At 35.5% G+C, this 20,211-nt stretch overlaps 1 protein-coding gene across 1 annotated transcript in view; it reads left to right on the top strand.

Moving 5' to 3' along the window:
* Window positions 1–20,211, top strand: part of PRMT3 (protein arginine methyltransferase 3) — a 146,410-nt gene that overhangs the window by 90,633 nt on the left and 35,566 nt on the right. Inside the window, exons 12-13 of the mRNA XM_027852674.1 lie at window positions 5,056–5,243; window positions 7,812–7,898. Coding sequence (XP_027708475.1) covers window positions 5,056–5,243; window positions 7,812–7,898 — 275 coding nt within the window. The remainder of the gene's footprint in view (window positions 1–5,055; window positions 5,244–7,811; window positions 7,899–20,211) is intronic.

The following is a 20,211-nucleotide window of genomic DNA, read 5'->3' as shown; positions in this document are numbered from 1 at the left end:
TATTTTACACACTTTTTTTTTCTTCCTTACCAAGAGACCACTGTGCTTTGCCCCTTTTCTACTTTATCTGGAAGACAAGGCAGTTGATATATTGGGTACAAAGACAGCAGCTGTTGCCAAGAGCTGTAACAAAGTCACCAGCTCTTCTTTCACTGTGAAGCTCCTTGTGGATAAAAGAGAGATGAGCCTGGACCTTAGGTCTGGTGTTTATTGAGACTGACCCGTCGAACTCTGATGACTCTACTTTGGAGGCTCTCTGTTTACCTGTTTGGCTTTCTCTGTGTGTTTGTTTGTTTGTTTCCCTCTGTTGTGCATGTTCCTCTAAAAGTTTTGTGCATTAGGCTGTGTGGAAAATGGTGCCTTTGTTTCTAAAGGTTAGTGACCGCTTTACCCTTAAAATACACCATCTGAGTACTTCATTTGTTTTAAATTGAACTTTATTGTCAGCACCATTGAAAATTAATTTTAAAAACATAATAGAGTATAGACTTATTGTGGAAACTTTCATTTCCTTATCACTTTGAATGCTATGAAGGTACATCAGTGGCCATGGAATCTTGAGAGTGACCCTTACCTCTTCCAAGACAGCAGCAAAACTATCCCTACACTCATCTGGCTAGTACAAGGAACTGTCTGACCCTATGTTTCTTCTTTCTTGCCACCGCATTGATTTCTCTTCCAAGAGATTGATAGTATTCTGTATTCTATACTCCTGCTTTCTCATTCTTAAGTAGTAATAATGATGATGGTGATGATGATAACTGGCATACACATCTATTGCTTTAAAGCTGGCAAAGTGCTAACAGTTAATTCTAGCTTAGATATTTTTCTCATGCATGTATCACATCTTTTTACCACCTTCACCTTCTGAATAACCCCAAGAAAATTTTCTGTCTCTTTACTTCCTTCTTCCGTCATTAATCAAAAAGTGGCCATAATGGTAAGCATAAAAGTAGCATTTTTGACATATGTAAAATACTTAGAATTCTGGACTTGGATGAGACCTTAGAGGTCACATAGCTGAATTTTTTCTTTCTCAGAAAAGAAAATAAACTTTTGGAATATATATCATGTGATATAATGAATAATCACTATCTTCAGACTCTGAAGCCTTTGAATGTACTTAAATGTTCCTTTTAGAATTCTTATCCAAATCTCCAGCATGTAATTAAATCTACTTTCCTCCAAGTAGCTTCAAATATAGCATTCTTAGTTTTCATTTTATATGTACCATATTTCAGCTATATTATGGGTTAAATGTGACTTTTGTGATCTAGCCCTAGAATTTAGCCACCATTTATAACATTGTTTCTATGGAATAAAAGTAGCATGGTGAATAGATAGTGGATAGTGCACTGGAATTGGAGCCAGGCAAACCTGGGTTCAGATCTCACTGCAGGCTCTAGACGAGCTGCTTTACCACTTAATACTTAGGTCAGCTCCCTGGAATTTATTTACTTGGTCATAAAGAGGATGCCATCTGTCTTAGTGATGATGTTCCAACACAAGGACTTCCACGTGCTGATGAAATCACAGATTCTTTGCTTATTCTATGGAAAACATATATTCTATGATCCGTGTAACAGTAGATAAAAAGTATCATTTTTAATACAAACTATTTGTAAGTTGGAACCTCCTTGTGTAATATTTTGAATTTGTTAATATGTAATAGTTTTTATCTTCATTTGTTATAAAATACCATGAAATCTAGTCATGTATGAATTTCATTTTTTTATTCCCTGGTATTTCAAATACTTTTACATATATGTGTATGTACATACATATATGGGTATGTCTTACTTTATTGTGCTTCACTGATACTGCTTTTTTTTTTCCTTAAAAATTGAAGGTTTGTGGCAACCCTGCATTGAGCAAGTCTATCAGCACCATTTTTGTAATAGCATGTGCTTATGTCATGTGTCTCTTTGTCACATTTTGGTAATTCTTGCAGTATTTCAAGCTTTTTCTTTATTATTATATCTGTTATGGTGAGGTATGATGAGTGATCTTCAATGTTGCTATTGTAATTGTTTTGGGGCAGCAAGAACCACACCCATATAAGATGACAAACTTCATTGATAAATGTCCTGTGTGTTCTGACTGCTCCACCAACTGGGCCATCCCTTGTCTCACTCCCTCTCCAAGAAATTGTCACAGCCACTCCCAGCCTTCTACAACTACCACCTTGATCAATCAGCAGCCATCAGTATCGAGGCTAGACCCTCCACCAGCAAAAAGATTGTGTTTCACCGAAGGCTCAGATAGATGATGGTTAGCATTTTAAGCAATAAAATATTTTTTTAATTAAGGGATGTATTTTTTTATGACATAATGCTGTTGCACATTTAATTGACTACAGTAGAGTGTAAACCTAACTTTTTTAAATGTACTGAGAAACCAAAAAAATTTGTGACTTTATTAAGATACTCACTTAATTGCAGTGGTCTGGAACCAAACCCACAATACCTCTGAGGCATACTTGTACATACACATTGTGTATGTGAGTATGTATTTGAATGTTATCTCCATCACTATTTTTCTCTCTAATGGGCTTCAATGATGGACTTCGTTTTCCCATGTTTTTAGGATCCTAACTAAAGAAAAACAATTTAACTTGGCTTCTGTAACTACAAATAATACTCCTTTGGTTTCCCTTCTTTTTCTTGTCCCTTGCACCTTCTAGTTGTTTTTCAATAACCAGGTGATGCTGGTATTCACTTGAAATTATTTCTACATGCTTGCAGTATTATCATCTTTTCCTTTAATATTCCAAAGTTTGTGAGCCATCTCTGAGGAATAAGGATTTCCCATCTTAATCTGTTCACCATGTGAGATGTTCTAGTGACAAATGAATTCTGGGCAGTGAGTCGAGAAGGACACAGATGTCAAAGCCATGAATTTGTAAATGGGCTGCTAACAATGTGCTTTGTCCAATCAGCACTTTGTTAATTTCACCTGTGAGAAGGAATAATTATTCAATAATAGCTTCTATCAGACCAAAATCGAATGACAAATGTGTCAGAATCAGAAACTGAAAGGAGTGGCAAATGGCCTAAATTTTTTTTTTAACCAGCTGTGAGAGATTTGGAAATAGAGGGAATCTGATCAGTACTTAGGAATTAATTTAAATATTTTAAAACCTTTTTCAAGACAGAAAAATGTAAAATCTATTAGAAAAGGTAGAATCCCATTCATTACATTTGATCTGTTTATGAAAGTACAATATTGACATTTGTAAATTAAATTACTTTCATAGAATTAACTAGTAGAAACCAAAAATGAACCTTGTTTTTTATGAGAAAATAAATCATTTTCATAGTAATAAGTCTACTCCACAAGAATATTTAGATGTAGAACTCAGTAACATTTGTAAAAGCTCCTCAGAGTTTCTAAATGAAATTACAAAATTAGGGAATTTTCTAAACATTTTGCAGGAATTTGACTTCAACTTTTATTAGCACAGTTAAGATTTAAAGCCGTGTGTGTGTGTGTGTGTGTGTGTGTGTGTGTGTCCCACACAGTTATCACTAAAGAATTTCTTTAGATGAAATTGCTTTCAGCTTTCATTCGCTGAGAGAAAGGTACCTGTGATTCACAAAAACAGCCCAAAATTCAGGGCATGAAAGTTAGTGGTACAATACAGTTGATATACCTTCCCGATGAAGCAAATGGAGATAGTTCAGAAAATACTTAGCCATATCAATTAACACTAGATATTTTTTTTAGGTGATTATTGTTAAGTATAGGAAAAAAACTGCTTTATCATCGACAGATAATAATAAATGGCTCTGCTGACCATTTCTTTTTATTGGTCTTTATGAGAAGCTTATCTCACTTCTATTTCCTTAGACTCTAAAGAAACAGGAAACTTTTGTATTTTTCTTTTGCAGGAAAATATCTTTTCTTTCAAAGTATACTAGTTAATTAGATCTATGGTGTAAATTACTTTTCCAATTTTATGGAACATGTGATGGATAGAGGGAGGCCTTGATGTTAGAAAGACTTGACTTCAAGTTTTGCTTTTGACACAAGGAATTTAACCTATTAGTGCTCGAGGCAATCAAGATCTTGTATTAGCTTTGAGTTGCTGAGGATCTTGGTGGAATGGAATCCTTTTTTGTACTGGGACTGACCTCAAAAGTCTGATGCCCCACCATCCAAAAGAAATTTGCTTTTAATGCTCATGATTATCTTTCTCTTTGTTTTTATTTCTTGATGTGGGAGGAAATGATTTATATTTCAATTTTTCTTTTACTTTGTGATATTCTAATAAGCTTCTCTTTCAAATCTTTAAGAAAACTCAAACTTATTGTTTTTACCTAGTTGGGAGAAAAGAGGAAACTTAATTTAGACTTCCTTATGCAGAAAGAAAATATGTTAAAGAAAACTCCTTAAAACCCTAGTTTCTAATATTTTGAACATTGAAATGGAATATTTGGTAGTTACTTCTTTAGCTGCAAACAGCTAAAGGCAAATGCACTGTTGGTGTAAAACTATTCATTTTCATTACTTTTAAAAATTAATATATTTTTCCTAAATTGTTTCTCAATATTGAAGGAATTTATAGAGTAAACCTGAATATTTAATAAGTGGCACTTACGAAACTTTCCTCTGACTTTATTGGACGATTCCAGTTACCTAATCCTGTTTTAACTGATATTATGTCATCTGCTTTCACAGGTAACTAGGATGACCACTGGCATTATGAATAACTGTGTTCTAAAGAAGCTAACTCAGAGCTTATTTAAGGGCTTTTTTCTGAGCACTGCAAAGCTACAACAAAATTTGAAGACCATTCTCACTAGCTGTGTGACCTTAGGCAAATCACTTAACTCCCCTGAGTCTCAGTTTCCTCATCTGAAAAATGAGGGCATTGGACTGTATCATCCCTAGGGTCCTTCCATCTGTGACATTCTGATCATTTTTATCATTCAAGGAGGTCAGGCCTTACCAATTAGCATTACATATTTGTTTAATTTTAGAAAAACAACACCATCCCTTCTTAAATAGAAGTGATGCTAAATTACTGACATGGTATATATTCTTTTCTTACAGTCTACCCTGACATTTGCACAATCAGCCTAGTGGCAGTGGGAGATCCAAACAAACATGCAGATAGGATTGCTTTCTGGGATGATGTGTATGGGTTCAACATGTCATGCATGAAGAAAGCAGTTATTCCAGAAGCTCTTGTGGAAGTTTTGGACCCAAAGACAATTATTTCAGAACCCTGTGAAATTAAGGTACTATGCCAAATATGTATACTATATTTACTTATTTATAATAATAACTCCAGTATTTTTGTTTGTTTTCATCTGCTTAGTGATTCAATATTTGCATTCAATCTACTCTTTTTTTCCTTGGGTCACCAAACCACTGAACCATTTCCCAGTCTCTACTCAGAACACTGTCTTTAGGTTTATGATCCTTACGTGCTGCTTTAACTGTGGCGTGCTTTCTTGATCACTTCATAGTCTACAAAACTCAAACTACTCATACCCAGCTTCACAGCTCTCCAGGGTCAGGCTCTGCGTGTATTGCTTTGTTTATCTCTCTCTATTTTCTGGCTGTCTTATTTTGGGTCAGGCAAGGCAAAAAGTTTTCTTCTGTTTCTTCTGTAATTCTTCTGCTTCCACCTTCTGGTCTAAATGATAACTTAGCTGTAGAGTATGCTGCCACATCATAACTCCCTTATAACCCTAGGTTTCCCTTTCTCACTGCTGTTCTCAGAGTCTGCTTTCCTGAGCTTTTCTTTGATCAAGTGATGGCAAGGAACTTATTCACAAAATTTAAGTTCTATGACAGTGTTCTGATTTTGCAGCTCTATCTTTCTTTACCTTATGATCATCCCCTTTGCCATGTTGATTTCTTTATGTTAATGAGTAAAACTACATTCTATAACTGTGCATTACAACAAGACAGTGTAGTAACTGAAGAGTGGAAATTAACCTCACTTTCCTTGACCATATCTTAAATGTTTCTTCTTTTCCCCCTCCCTATAGGTTAATCAAATAACAGTTGTTTGAGGAAATTAGGGCCAAAATTATATCCTCTGTTTCTTGTATCCACACCCCAACCCTAAAGCACTTAATACATTGATGTGCACAAAATAGTTAGGTGTTCACCAAATGTTGTTTACTCAGCATTGTGTAACAGAAATTAAGCTTTTTAACAAAAGCTCAAAGCAAAGTTTAGCCGGTCTGGTGATCATAGAATAGTTTGATGCACTACTTTGTAGATACCTTCTTATGTATTCAAAGATTTATCTTCATCTCTTTCTCCCTGGGGAGGAGTGCCATAGAGGTAGTCAATTCAGCCCCAAGGCTGGAAAGGGAAAGGGGAAACTAATTTCGCTCTCTAGTGATCCCTTTGCTTACTGCCAAGAACTGCAAGAAATAAATAGTAGAAGAGAATTTTAAGACCAAAAGAATTGAAGGTGGCTGATTAGGACATAAGCCTTCTTATTCTTAATGTTATACTTATTCACTTATTTCTTTAGTAATTTCTTAACTATAGATATGATTTTTCATTTGACTACTTCTAAATTTCTAACAGATTTCTCCTCATGAAAAAAAAATTTAAGAGAAGCCTCAATTACCAAAAGCTTTTTGAATTTGAATATACATGATATGTATATCATGTTTGCAGAGTATATTTTAATATATTGATTTTGAATTGGGGTGAAAATGTCAAAATCCTTTTAAATATTTTCAGTCATCTAGATACTTAAAGGATCTGTGATTCTGTCAGTATGGATACTTCCCTCCGTAGCACAAATTGTAGTTCTTCTCAAACTTAGGAGCTTAACCCTGGAGAGTTCCAAGTCCATCATCTGTGAACATACTAGTAGTCAGCCTCAGTACATGTAGGTAGGCCCGTTTTCTCCTGCCCGATATGCCGTTCAGTTGTCTTTGAACCTATACTAAGAGATTCGAGATTTGTAGGACCTTTTAAAACTTAAACTCTGTTGTCCTTGGTCTTTGATAATTCAGCATCACCTCCATCATGCAATGAGGTATCAGCTTTTAGTGGAGGTTTTTAAATATCAGAGGTATGAAATTTCAGCTAAGAACATTTGAAATATTTATATGCATGGTATTTCCTGAGTTCTTATCTACTCAGCTGAAGTTATCAAGGATACCAGAACGTACTGGCTTATGTCAGTCAAAAAAAGAAAAAGTACAACTAAAGATGGTTTAGTGGCAACCAACCATACTTCCCCTGAACCTACAGATAATTGTTCTTAAGCATAAACTGTAAGATTAACATCCAGATGTGCATGCTATAATTTGGTGAAGTGTGTCTTTTAAAGTTACCTTGCAACATACTAACCAAGGCTCAAGTTACTTTGGAATTCTTCCTGAACTGGAATCATAAACCTTCTCTTCTCTTTTTTTGAGAAAATATTAAACAAACAGACAGGTTTATAAGAGAGGTACCCAAAACAGCACTTGGACTATTGTGAAGTGGGGAGTAGGAAGAGTCATGTAATGGGACAGAAAGGAGAAACTAGGCAGTTTGCCAGTTTTTCTAGAGTTAGGTTTTACAGTGTCATGTTTAGTTTGCTTTGTTATAAATTCCCATAATAGCAAAACCATATTCAAATGCAAGTAAAGAAATGAATTCCAAAAATGAATTGATTTTTATTACTAGCACATTTATTTAGAAATTGAATATAACTGCAAACATATTTCCAACTGGCATTCATAGATTATAATACCCCTTTTTACATAATACAAGATATCCTGCCTTTCATTTGGCACATGATAGTATTTTTTACAAAGTCTTTTTTTCTTTTTTTTTCTGGGTAGCATATAGATTGTCATACTGCATGCGTCCCTGATCTCGAGTTTTCTTCAGATTTCACCCTGAAAGTCACAAAACTGTCCATGTGTACGGTAAGCCACCCTCATTGTTTCACTCGCATTGTGGTTGATTGTGGGGTGGGATAGTACATTAATTATAGGGTTGTGATAAATGAAGAAAACAATTGCCTTCGACAGTCCACATTTGCCTGTACAAGGCTGTGACACAAATCTGTTCTAACACATTGGTAAACCTCAGAAAAGTTAGTTTAGTTCAGTGTAAAAAATGATCATGTTTATGTTTAGTGATTTTCCCTTTGTATATTCCACCCCCTTCTCCCCCCATTTCATTATTATTGTTCCTTTGGAGCACTTGTTTTCATCCCAAAAGGCAAAATGTTGTATTTTCCCCTAATAAATATATTAGCATCCAGTCCCTTTTTTAGGTGGTTTAAAAGAGTATACATTAGGATTTCTTATTATTTGTCCTCTGAAGCCTAGTCTTTTTGTTTTTAATTTTTTTAAATTTATTTTGATTTATCAACAATCACTTCCATAAGCTTTTGAGTTTTAAATTTTTCTCCCTCTCCTTCCCCAAGACAATGTGCAATTTGATACAGGCTACACGTATACATTCCCATTAAACATATTTTCACATTAGTGATATTGCAAGGAAGAATTAGAACCAATAGGAGGAACCACCAGAAAGAGGAAACAAAACAAAACGGAAGGAAAAAAAATAGCAAATAGTATGCTTTGATCTGCATTCAAACTCCATAGTTCTTTCTTTGGATGTGGATAGCATTTTCCATCATGAGACCTTTGGAAATGTCTTAGATCCTTGCATTGCTGAGGAGTAAGTCTGTCAACATTAGTCATCACACAATATGGCTGTTACTGTGTACAACATTCTCCTGGTTCTGCTTATTTCACTCAGCATCAGTCCATACAAGTCTTTCCACATTTTTCTGAAGTCTGCCTACTCATCATTTCTTCCAGCACAATAGTATTCCATTACATTCATATACCACAACTTGTTCAGCCGTTCCCCAATTTTCAATTCTTTGCCACCTCATAAAGAGCTGCTATAAATATATTTGTACATTGGGTCCTTTTCCCATTTTTATAATCTCTTTGGGATACACCCCTAGAAGTGCTATTGTTGGGTCACAGGGTTGAAGCCTAGTCTTAAGGATGATTTTATTCTTTAAGTGATTTTGATTTATTCCAGAGAATTCCTACATGTAGCTTTTTTTTTTCTTCATAGAACAGTCTTTACCTTTATTAGGTAACTTGGAATATTGTAATGTGCCCTGTTTCCAAGAAAAAGTGATATATGTTCACCTGAGTTTAACTGATGTACTTATTGGTGAATATTTGTCATTGCTGGGTTCTTTGGGCAGAATATTTTCTTCGAGTTGTGAGTTACTGTTTTATAGTGAGTACCTCTACTAAATTTAAAATATTTATCAAAATCTGATTCGTAACTTTAAGGGAACGCATAATTATATAGTATAAGGTATACCCATGAAAGTTAATGTTGATTCAAAGTGATGTTTTTGAATGGCTTGAATTAGTATCTTTTTTAATTTTTTTTTTATTTTGATTTGCCATTTATGTATATTTAGCACAGGACATTTAAGTAGTTCAGGAGGAGCAGGACTTCTTTGCTTACATATCATTTCAGTAAATATTTTGTTTTTGTTTTTGTTTTTGTTGGCTAGGCAATGGGGTTAAGTGACTTGCTCAGGGTCACACAGCTACTAAGTGTCAAGTGTCTGAGGCGAGATTTGAACTCAGGTCCTCCTGACTCCAGAGCCGGTACTCTATCCACTGGAAACCTAGCCTCCCTCAGTAAATATTTTGTAAAGAAGTTACTTGAGGGGCAGCTAGGTGGCTCAGTGGATAGAGCTCTGACCTTGGAGTAAGGAAGACCTGAGTTCAAATGCGACCTCAGACACTTGACACTTAGTAGCTATGAGACCCTGGGCAAGTCACTTAACCCTGATTGCCTCACCAAAAAGCAAAAAAAAAAAAAAAAAGTTTTCTGATTTGGTCGTCTAACATCTTTTCGTCAAAACTGGTCCTATAATTTTGAAAACTATCCAACATTTATGTCACTACCAATTTTATGTACTTGATTAGTCAAAACAAAAGTCTTAAAATCTGATCCTCCCCCCCTCCATTCCCCAAGATTGTATACTGTTTGGTTTTTGTGATTGAAATATTTTAGCTATCAGAAGTTGCAGGCTAAATTCTGTAACTCCTGTACTACTTCAGAGGGATGGAAAGAACACAATATTGATTGAAGATTTGTGAAAAATAATAGCATTTCTCCTAGTAAAAATGAATGCTGAGTTGTCAGTACTTCTCTATAATATCTGTACTCTTTGCATAAATTAAAGTAGATACATACAAATACATACAAATTCATAGGCTTTCAGATTAAAGACAAAAAAGCTTTCCTCTTTTAATTTCAGTTTTACAAATTATATTTATTGAATTTTGCTGGAATTTTGTATCTGTGCTTGTGTATGTGTTAATATGCATGGTAAACTGTTATACTTGTTCTCTAATATGAAATAATACAATTGGTTTCTTTGTGTTTTGAAGTAAAATATCTTTTATATTGACATATATAAAATCACACATTGTGTGTTTTCATTTCTCTTAGAGTAATTACCAGAATAGAGGGGCCTAAATGAAATCGTTTTAGTCAATTAGCTGAACTTCAGAGGAGGTTCTCGTGTTGAAGTAGAATGAATTTCCAATAGGCAGTTTATTTTCTATTTTTGATCATGTGCTAAGTAAAAAGTACCAAGGGAAAATGTGAATTATTTTTCCTTGCAAAGAGCAAGCAGAAATAATGTTAGTATCTCCCTTGTTTAATATGCCAATTTAAGTTTATGTTCCAAATTTGATTTCACATTAGAAATATATTTTTATTGGTTATTGTCATATTAAGTGGTACGTGCTATGTGGCCTAGAGAGGAAGAGTATATAGAAAAAAGATAAATGGACAAAAGATGTCTTTTAATTGTACAATCTAGGTTTGGTCATTGATATGTAAAAACTTTTACATTATTAAAAGGATCTTCAGAAATGTCTGCAGAATAAATGCGTTTAAAGAGTCAAGATTTTGAATATTCTGTGAGAGCCTTGACCACCCGTTATTGGTTTCAGCAGCCTATCTCTTCTTCCCACGTTTATCACTGTAGGCCTGACACACGTCTACAGATATATTTTCCCAAACTGTGTCTGGCTGCTCCTGTTAGCAAAACCTGAAACATACCTTCCTTATTAAAAGAGAGATTAACAGCTGTACTTTGTTGGAAAAAATCTGAAGCTATAAGGCATTAAAGACAGGTTAAGGACAATGAGTACTCGACTGAGGGTGTCTCTTTAATGTAATCAGAGAAATTGGGAGAGATTGAAAAAGGGAGAGTTTTGAGAGAATTTCAGCATATGCCCAAAGCATGTTAGAAATAAATATTCTTAGACTTCTTTTTTGTAATCATCTCTAGAACCTAGTGTCTGAAAATGGAGAAGGTATTCTTTATTTTCATGTAGTGGTAAAAATAGTCCATAACGCATATAAGCCTGTAATTTTCTCTACATATCTTAAAGCAAATTTAAATATGGATTTTATTGCCTTTTGTTATGCTTGGAAATTTTGTGAATAGCTACAAGGTATAAAATATCCAAATTCTCTGAGCACTTAATCCCCTTTTTAATGTGTGCCTAGCTATTTCTTGCCAAATGAGATTCTAAATTTGTGGCCTAATTAAAAAAATTAAGGAATAAATTAGTTTTTTTAGAAGCACCAAAAATGCTAAGAGCATCTCGTGTTTTAATTCCAGTAGTGTGTATGTGCTAGACTGATATTAGTTTAGTTGGCTTTCTCAAGATTAAGAATCTTTCAATAGGAGAAAAAATCTTTTTGCCTACAATTAAAGAGAAAGTAAGATAATACAGTTTTGTTTACTTAAGGTTTTGTGTTATAGAAATTTGTTTGCAGTTTATTTTGGGGGAATAACATCTTTACTATATATTTTTGTCCTCATTAGAAGATGCTGTCCTAACAAATTTTCTTATGAATGCCAGTAAAAAATATATAATATTTCAGATTTTTTTTTTTGCTTATCATGTAGGCTTATCAACAGTCTGAATAAAATTACCTTTCATTTGATGATAGAGTATAAACTTTTAGTGAGTTCCCAATAGTTCATTCATCATATCAACCTACCTAACTTCCAAGTAATGAACATTTAAATCCTTTATCTTACTGACAATTTTTAATATGTTGATAAGCAGAAACTTGAAGCCTATAAAAGCATAATGTAATACTTCTTTGTGAGTTTTTAAATCTTGATGCTAATTATACAATTGTACAATATTGCCTCAATCAACAAGCGTTTTTGAAGTGCTTACTATATGCCAGCATTGTGCTAAGCTCTGGGGCTACAAAGAAAGACAAAAACCATCCCTGCCCTTGAGGATATCACAGTCTAATGACAGAGAAAACATGCAAACAAGCTGTATCAGAATAAACTGGAGGTGCTCTCACAGAAAAGGCACTAGAGTTAAGGGGGACCAGGAAAGGCTTCTCGAAGAAAGTGGGGTTTTAGCTGAGACTTGAACGAAGCCAGGAGACCCAGATAAGGATGCAAAGTATTCTAGACATGGGACATAGTTAGTAAAAAGTCACAGAGTAGGGAGATGGAATTTCTTGTGTGAAGAGCAGCAAGAAGGCCCATGTCATAGAATACGTGGAGGGGAGCAAATAAGAAAACTAGAAAGTAGAAGGGGCCAGGTTATGAAAAGTTTTAAAATCCAAATAGAGGATTTTCCGTTTAATCTTAGAGGTAAGAGAACCACTGGAGTTGGGGGGGGTGGCGGGAGTCAGTGACATGGTCACACCCAAGCTTTAGGAAGATCAGTTTGACAGCTGGAATGGGGAGAGACTTGCGGTAGATGCCTTGATTAGAGATAGCTTTCTCAAGGACTTTAGTCGCAAAAGGGAGAAGAATAAGAGGATGATAGCTATCAGAAACGTACAGATCAAGTGAAAGTTTTTAAGAATGGGGTTGACATTGTGTGTCTGTAGGCATTAAGGAATCATTGCCAGTAGACAGAAAAATTTAATATTAGTGAAAAATTGGGAATGATCAAGTGGGCATTATGTTGAAGAAGATGAGGTGGGTTGGAGTCACATCTGCAGGGAGAAGGATTTACCTTGGCAAGGAGAAAGGCCACCTCTTCGTGTGTGAAAAGGCAAAGGAGGAGATACTGGGGGAAAGGCATCTTTGGGATGGGAGGTGAGATGGGGACAAGCTGTGGATGCACCTGGAACTGCCTCATGTTTTTCCTGTTTAACATGAGACCAGGTTCTCAGGTGTGAGGGTGGGGGCAGGGCAGCTTTGGGGCATTTGAGGAGAGAGAGGAGGGTTCAGAAAATTGCTGTGGTTGAGAGAACTAGTGAGTCGATTAGGGAGGCTCAAAAGGATTGCCTTATTGCAGTGAGAGTGCAGCTGAGATTACATAACATAAATTTGTAGTGGATTTAATCAGCACAGAAAAGACAATGGATGATTTAATCCAAGGCTGAGGTTTGCTTGGGTAAGATCAATGATAAGGTGTAGGGTCAATGTAAAGGGTCAAGAGTGGGAGACAGTCTACAGTTGAACTGATTCATTCACCAAATGGGGATCAAAATGAGAAAAGGAGTAAATTGTAGCCATTACAGGAGTGATAACCAGAGTGATATTCAGTACTTATATTCACTTTCTAACCACTTTTATAAACACTCTGATGGCAGATACTTTTCTACCTCAACAACCACCTCCTTCATACTCCTCTCTCCCCATCCATCCCTCCTACAGTGCAAAGTACCTAGTAAGGCTCATCATGGTGCTTGTTGAATAAATGAATCACTTAGCTTGAACTACATTTTTTTTTATTAGATGTTGTATAGGCATATGTAACCTATATTTTGTTATCATAGTGCCTGTAGTACATGGATCAAACCCAGATCTCTACCTACTCCAAAACCCCACAGTGGTCAGAAATGTTTTTCCAAGCATTTTTTTTTCAGCTAAATATTACTAAAATAAAGATAATTTTTGAACTTAAAATTAAAATCAACTTTCTTGTTGTTTTTATACGAACCTCTTATACAATAATGATGTTGTTTTGGGTGACCAGTCTACATACAACCTAAATGCAAGTAGCTATGTTGACATTTGCAAATTGTTGTCCCTTTTAAGAGAAATCTCTAGATCCATGTAGAGAACTAATGATAGATTAATGATTATACTTGGACAGAGATGACAATAGTAGATGACAATGTCTTAGTGACAGCTTCATGAATAAAAACAAAGATGATTAGAGGAAGAGTTCTAAAAGGAACCAGAATATCCAAATTTCCCAAGGGAGAATCTGAAGTGAGTTAATGGATTAAGTTAGTGAAGTGAGTTAAAAACCACTAGAAACAAAGGGTTCATTCAATGATATTAATTTGATGAATATAAATAAAGTGAAATGAAATTCATTCAACAAACTTTTTGATGAGCACTTGGCAGTAATGGTATGGGACAGAAGTTTAGGAGGTATAAAAAGATGAATAATAAAATACAACCCCTGTCCTCTAGGACATTGCAGTCTGATTAGGATAAGAAAAGAGTAAGACATATACAAATATATATAATAAAAATAGAGTGTGGTGAATGTATAGGTAAGGTACAGAGAAAGTGTTGTGAAAATTGAGAGGTAGAAAAGGATCCTTTTGGCTGAAGGTAGATGGAAGTATTAAGGGGGAGCTAAGCTTCAGAAAGTGAACAGGATTTCAAATGACAGAAAAGTAAAAACATTCTCACAGTAGGCCATGGTTTGAGCAAAGGCCTGCTAAAATGGGTTTAGGGAATAATAAACCATTTTTCCTTGATCATAAGACACGTGAATAGGTGGAGTGGTAAATAAAGCTTGAAAAGTGGAATAGAGACTGATTGTAGAGGGGCCCTGAATGTCAGGCTGACGAGTTTGGCTATGATTCAGCAGCTAGAGATTCCATTTCCATTTCGTGGAATGCAAGAAAGGAGTACCAAGAAGTCATGGAGGGTTAACAGTGTCAAAGGCTTCTGAAAAGTCAAGGAAGATGAGGACTGAGAAAAAGGCATTGGCTTTAACAGGGAGTAGATTTTATTGACTTCCGAGGGAGAGGTTTCAATGAAGTAGTAGAAAAGGAAGTCTGATTTTGGAGTTGTAGATAAAACTTTTGACCTAAATCTTTAAATTTTCAGGTGGCCACAGTGCTATGCATATAGTTCTTAATAAATGGTTGTTGAATGAATGAATCTGTCTTTCTTTCTCTACATGTGTTAACAATAATGGAAATCAGAAAGGTTATAATGAAAATCAGGCAATAGGTTAAAAACTAAAGGAAATATTTTTGGTTTTATTGTTTTTATTGTTCTTTCTGATGGAACCAGAACAAATCTTTAAACATTTAACTTAATTTTTTTTAGGCTGTGTCGGTTAAAGAATTAATCTTTTAAATGTTTTCTTGTTTTTTTCTAGTGAGGTAATTATGAAGACTAGATTACATTTTTCTTTAAAATGAAACTAAACTATTCCCATTTGAAACTTTAGTAATCTGTTGCTAAGTCCTGGCCTTTGTTTTCATTTTGTTTTTAAATCAAGCTTTACATTTTTCCATTGGTTTGAGAAAATGGCAAGATTAGTACATTTCTTTGCAAATATAGTACTTAAACCCCCTTTAGGACTTTTGAGATTCTTCTGACAGTTTAAACCTGCCGTCTCCAAACTCATTACTGAGTATTAAATCAATTCTAAGTAATTTTGGTGCAAGTTGACCTAATTTTGACCTTGCAAAGCTAATAAGTAAAGAAACTAGTTAGGAAAGCACATCTGTGCTATTTAGAAAAAAGTAAAATTTGTCCTAAACTTGCATCATAGATTTTAGTAGGGCATCTGGTAAGTATTTTTTTAATTTAATTTAAATGTTTTAATAGACCTCTTTAGTGGGATTTTCTGTCTTTTTCCACTACTGTTCCTAATTATACAATGCATAACAAATAATTAGTGCCATTATCTTGATATGTGAAGGAAAATTAATTCTCTCTCTGTCTTCCTTTCTTTCTCTCTCTCTCTTTCTTTCTTTCTCCCTCTCTTTCATTAGAAGTGTATTGGGGGGAGAGAGTAGCATTTGCCAGTGGCAAAGTAAGAATTCTTTCTGTCTAGTAACAGGAACATAACATTTTGGATTAAATCTGATCCATCTTGTAGTGTGTTTCTAGTATCAGGGTGCTTATCATGACATCAGCCTAAGCTTTAGCATCCTTGCCCCCAAACGTGCCTAGCTTTCCTTAATCCATTTTAGAGTTATTGATTCCTGATTTATTCAGACTTTTCTGACCCTCTTTTGATTTGGGAGCTGTTCTTAAATTAAGAGCTGGCATAGTGAAGTGGCTAGAGAGTTGGTTGGTCTTGGAATCAGAAGGGTCTGGACTTAAGTTTTGTTGTTGTTCAGTTGTATCCGACTCTTTGTGACCCTATTTCGAGTTTTGGTGGTAGAGATACTGGAGTGGTTTGCCATTTCCTTATCTAGCTCATTTTACAGATGAAGAAACTGAAGCAAACAGGGTTAAGTGACTTGCCCAGGGTCACACAGCTAGCAAGTGTCTGAGGCCGGATTTGAACTCAGGAAGATGAGTCTTCCTGATTCCAGGTCCAGCACTCTGTGTGCTGTGGCGCCCCCTAGCTCCCCCTTCATCACCTCTCTCATGGACTTAAGTCTAGCTTCTGGCAAATCCTGACTCTGTGACTCTAGACAATCATTTCCATTTCTGTGGGAAAAGGTCATGAAACTCTGAAAGAGTATGGGAAGATTTGCTGGGGGACCTGGCATTAGAATTCACTTTTGAAGGGTATCTAGGAATCCACCTTCCAATCTTCCTACCTCATCACAGCATGGAGTTGAACCTCGTTCCTAAAGGGCCAGTAAACCCTTTGAGTGTAACCTAGTGAGGGTCTGTATCTGTTATCTGAGGGCCAACCCTGCTCAGTGCAGAGAGAATCCGTGACCAGTAGACTTGCCTGTGGGATGAACTCACAGTGTCTGTGAAACAAAGAAAAATAAAAAAGGACCATGACTTTCCTTACATGATGAGCAGAAAGCGGGGCAAAAGGTGCTAGGAATCACAGTTTTTAAACTGTTTTTAAATATTTACTTAACTGTAGGTACTATACATGATCTTTGTCTAGAGATCTGCAGATTGACATACCACGGAGAACTGAAGGAGTTTGCTGTTTTTGTGGTAAATGAAACCAGAAGGCACAAGAGAGTTGGCGCTAGAGGGAAAGCTCACAGATTCTCCTTAGGACCAGCAAAGGAGAGAACTGACAGTTGGTCTGCTTGGTCCTCTCCTCTTGCAGTGCTCACAGTGAGCATAAGAATAAAGACCATGTGAGATAATTACGGAGTATGCAACAGTGTCCTTCCCTTCCGAACCCATCACTCTTACAGACTTTTCCTGTTTCTGGGTGGGGCCGCTTCATCTTACCTCACTTTTACCACACATAACCAGTCATTGGTCATATCTTGTTTCTTTCTCCACATGTCTTAATCTGTGTGTTCTTCTTTCCATACACACACATACACACACCCCATCCTCACATGCATGCGTGCGCACACCCACCCAACTCTCTAAAGGCCTTCATCCCCTCTCTCTCCTGAAATACTCTAATAGCCTTCTAATTGGTCTCTGTGCTTCAAGTCTCTCCCTATTCCAGTCTATCCTGCACAAAGTTGGCAAAGTGATTTTCCTCAAGTCTAGATCTTTATCATGTTTTTCTCCCTATTCAGTGAACTGTAGTGGCTCCCTATTAACTCCAGAATCAAATGTAGAGTTCTGTGTTTAGCCTTTAAAGCTCTCCACAGCTTGGCTTCTTCCTGTCTTTCCCATCTTCTGCACATTAGTCCCTTCTTACTCACTTTACCCGCCATAATCGACCTACTGGTTGTTCTTGGCTCATGCTAATCCATCTGCTGCTCCCGTGCCTAGTATCTACTCTGTACTTCCTAGAATCCCTGTTTTTCTTCAAGCTTCAGCTTCGCACCACTTCTGGAGGAGGCCTTTTATGGGCTCTCAGCCTGTTAGTACCTTCTCTCTAAAGTCATCCTACATCTCCTTTATATATACTCTGTGTGTGTGTGTGTGTGTGTGTGTTGTCTCTTCCATTAGAAGGCAGACTCCTTGAGGATAGTGACTATTCACTTTTTCTTTGTATTCCTAGCTATGAGTTGGTGCTTAATAAACATTTACAAAATTCATTTATTCATTCATGATGTCAAAGAGAGGAGATTCTATATAACAACTACAACAATAGTAACACCTGTAGAAAGCTAGGTGGTACAGTGAATAGAGTCCTGGGCCTGAAGTCAGAAAGACCTGAGATCAAATCTGGCCTCAGACACTTCTTTTTTCCAAATTTTATTTTAATTGTATGTAAAAAAAATTTAACATTCTTTTTTTTTTTAATTTAGAATTCCAAATTTTCTCCCTCCCCTGTGGTTGAGAAGGCAAGCAATTTGATAAAGGGTATACATGTATAGTCTTGAAAACATGTTTCCATATGTTGTGAAAGAAAACACAGACAAAAAAAAAAACCCAAGAAAAATAAAGTTAAAGAAAAGTATGTTTTGATCTTTCATTCAGGCTCCATCAGTTCTTTCTGTGGAGGTAGATAGTATTTTCATCATGAGTCCTTCAGAATTGTCTTAGATCATTGTGTTGCTAAGAATAGATAAGTCTTTCACAGTTGATCATTCTGCAGTACTGCTATCAGTGTGTACAATGTTCTCCTGGTTCTGCTCACTTCCCTTTGCATCAGTTCATGTAAGTCTTTCCAGGTTTTTCTGAAAGTATCCTGCTCATTTTCTTATAGCACAGTAGTATTTCATCACAAACATACACCACAACTTGTTCAGCTGTTCCCCAAATGATGGACAGTCCCTCAATTTCCAATTCTTTGCTACCACAAAAAGAGCTGCTATAAATATTTTTGGACCTATAAGTCCTTTTTTTTTTTTTTTTTGTAATGGAAAGACAAGAAGAAGGTAGACAAAATGTGTTTCATATTATAAAAATCAGTATTTACACACTCATTTGGTGTTTGAGCCTTGCATGCCTCTAACTTGTTGAAGAAAGGAATTAGAGAATAATTTTGTCACTGTTGCCAATCTGGAAGGATCAGAGTACATCTTCTCTCCTCCATGCCCCTCCCAAAAAAAAGGATCTTGTGATACTCTTCAGACAAATAAGTCCTCAGGATGATGTTTCCAATGCCTATATGTCTATAGATAGATCACTGCGTCCTATGATCAATAGGAAGTAAGATAAAGGAGATAATTTGAAATAATGTTGTACTAAATACCATATAGGTCAGAGAGTCATCTCTTTATTTCTAAAAATTTCTTTTGAAATTATAAGAGAGGATTAGCTAAATTAGAAAAGCTTTCTGGTTATACTCTGATAATCATATAATTAGATTTAATCAGAATTAGAGTATTCAGTCACTTTCCAATAAATTTTGCTGCTGTTATCTTTTTAATGGAGACTCTGTGCTTCTTCTTGCTCTTTGCTGCTTGGTCTATTGCTGAGCCCTAATCAGTAATGACAATATCCCCTGGGAAGTATTTGGCACCTACTGTTTATTGCTCCCAGAAGGAATTAACAAAAGAAGAGGATACAAATTTTCTCTTGGGATAAAATAGAAAATTAATAGAAAAAAGAACAACATCCAGAACTTTAGGATTTAATTAATATTAGGAGAAAATAATGCTTTATAATCTTAATGTCTTTGATTATTCCTTCTTAGTGTAAATACCAATTACCAATAACAGTGTTCAGCATATAATTATTTATGAAGTTTTGAAAAATGTTAGATTAGATGGTTTTTAATGTAATAATATAATTATTTTATGTAATTTTAATATGTAAACTTTTTCTTTACTTTTAAGTGCATCAGTTGATATGTCATATTTTGATTTTATATTAAGGTTTTTTTAAAGAAATATTCCATCACAAAATAGCAGTTGTCTTTTTGTTACACTATAGTGACTTTGCTGCATGGATTACAAGCACTCTATCTCCATGCTTGGATAAACTCCATCAAAAGCACATTATCCTCCTACTTCTGTGGCCAGCTGCCTAATTGTATCTGCTGTAGCTGCACGCTGTTGGAACATGATACCAGTGAGGAACAGAAATGATAAATTGCTCCCTGCAGGTGATAGTGATGATGATAATTTTTAATTTCCTTCTTTCTCACTGAATTAGTATGGTTGTCTTCAATGGTTCTCATAAGGACTAGTCTGATCTTATTT

The sequence above is a fragment of the Vombatus ursinus genome, unplaced genomic scaffold (assembly GCF_900497805.2).
Source record: "Vombatus ursinus unplaced genomic scaffold, bare-nosed wombat genome assembly UNPS02009770.1, whole genome shotgun sequence".
Lineage (NCBI taxonomy): Eukaryota > Metazoa > Chordata > Mammalia > Diprotodontia > Vombatidae > Vombatus > Vombatus ursinus.
Note: the sequence above shows the minus strand (reverse complement) of the source record. Positions and strands in the feature narration are given on the sequence as shown.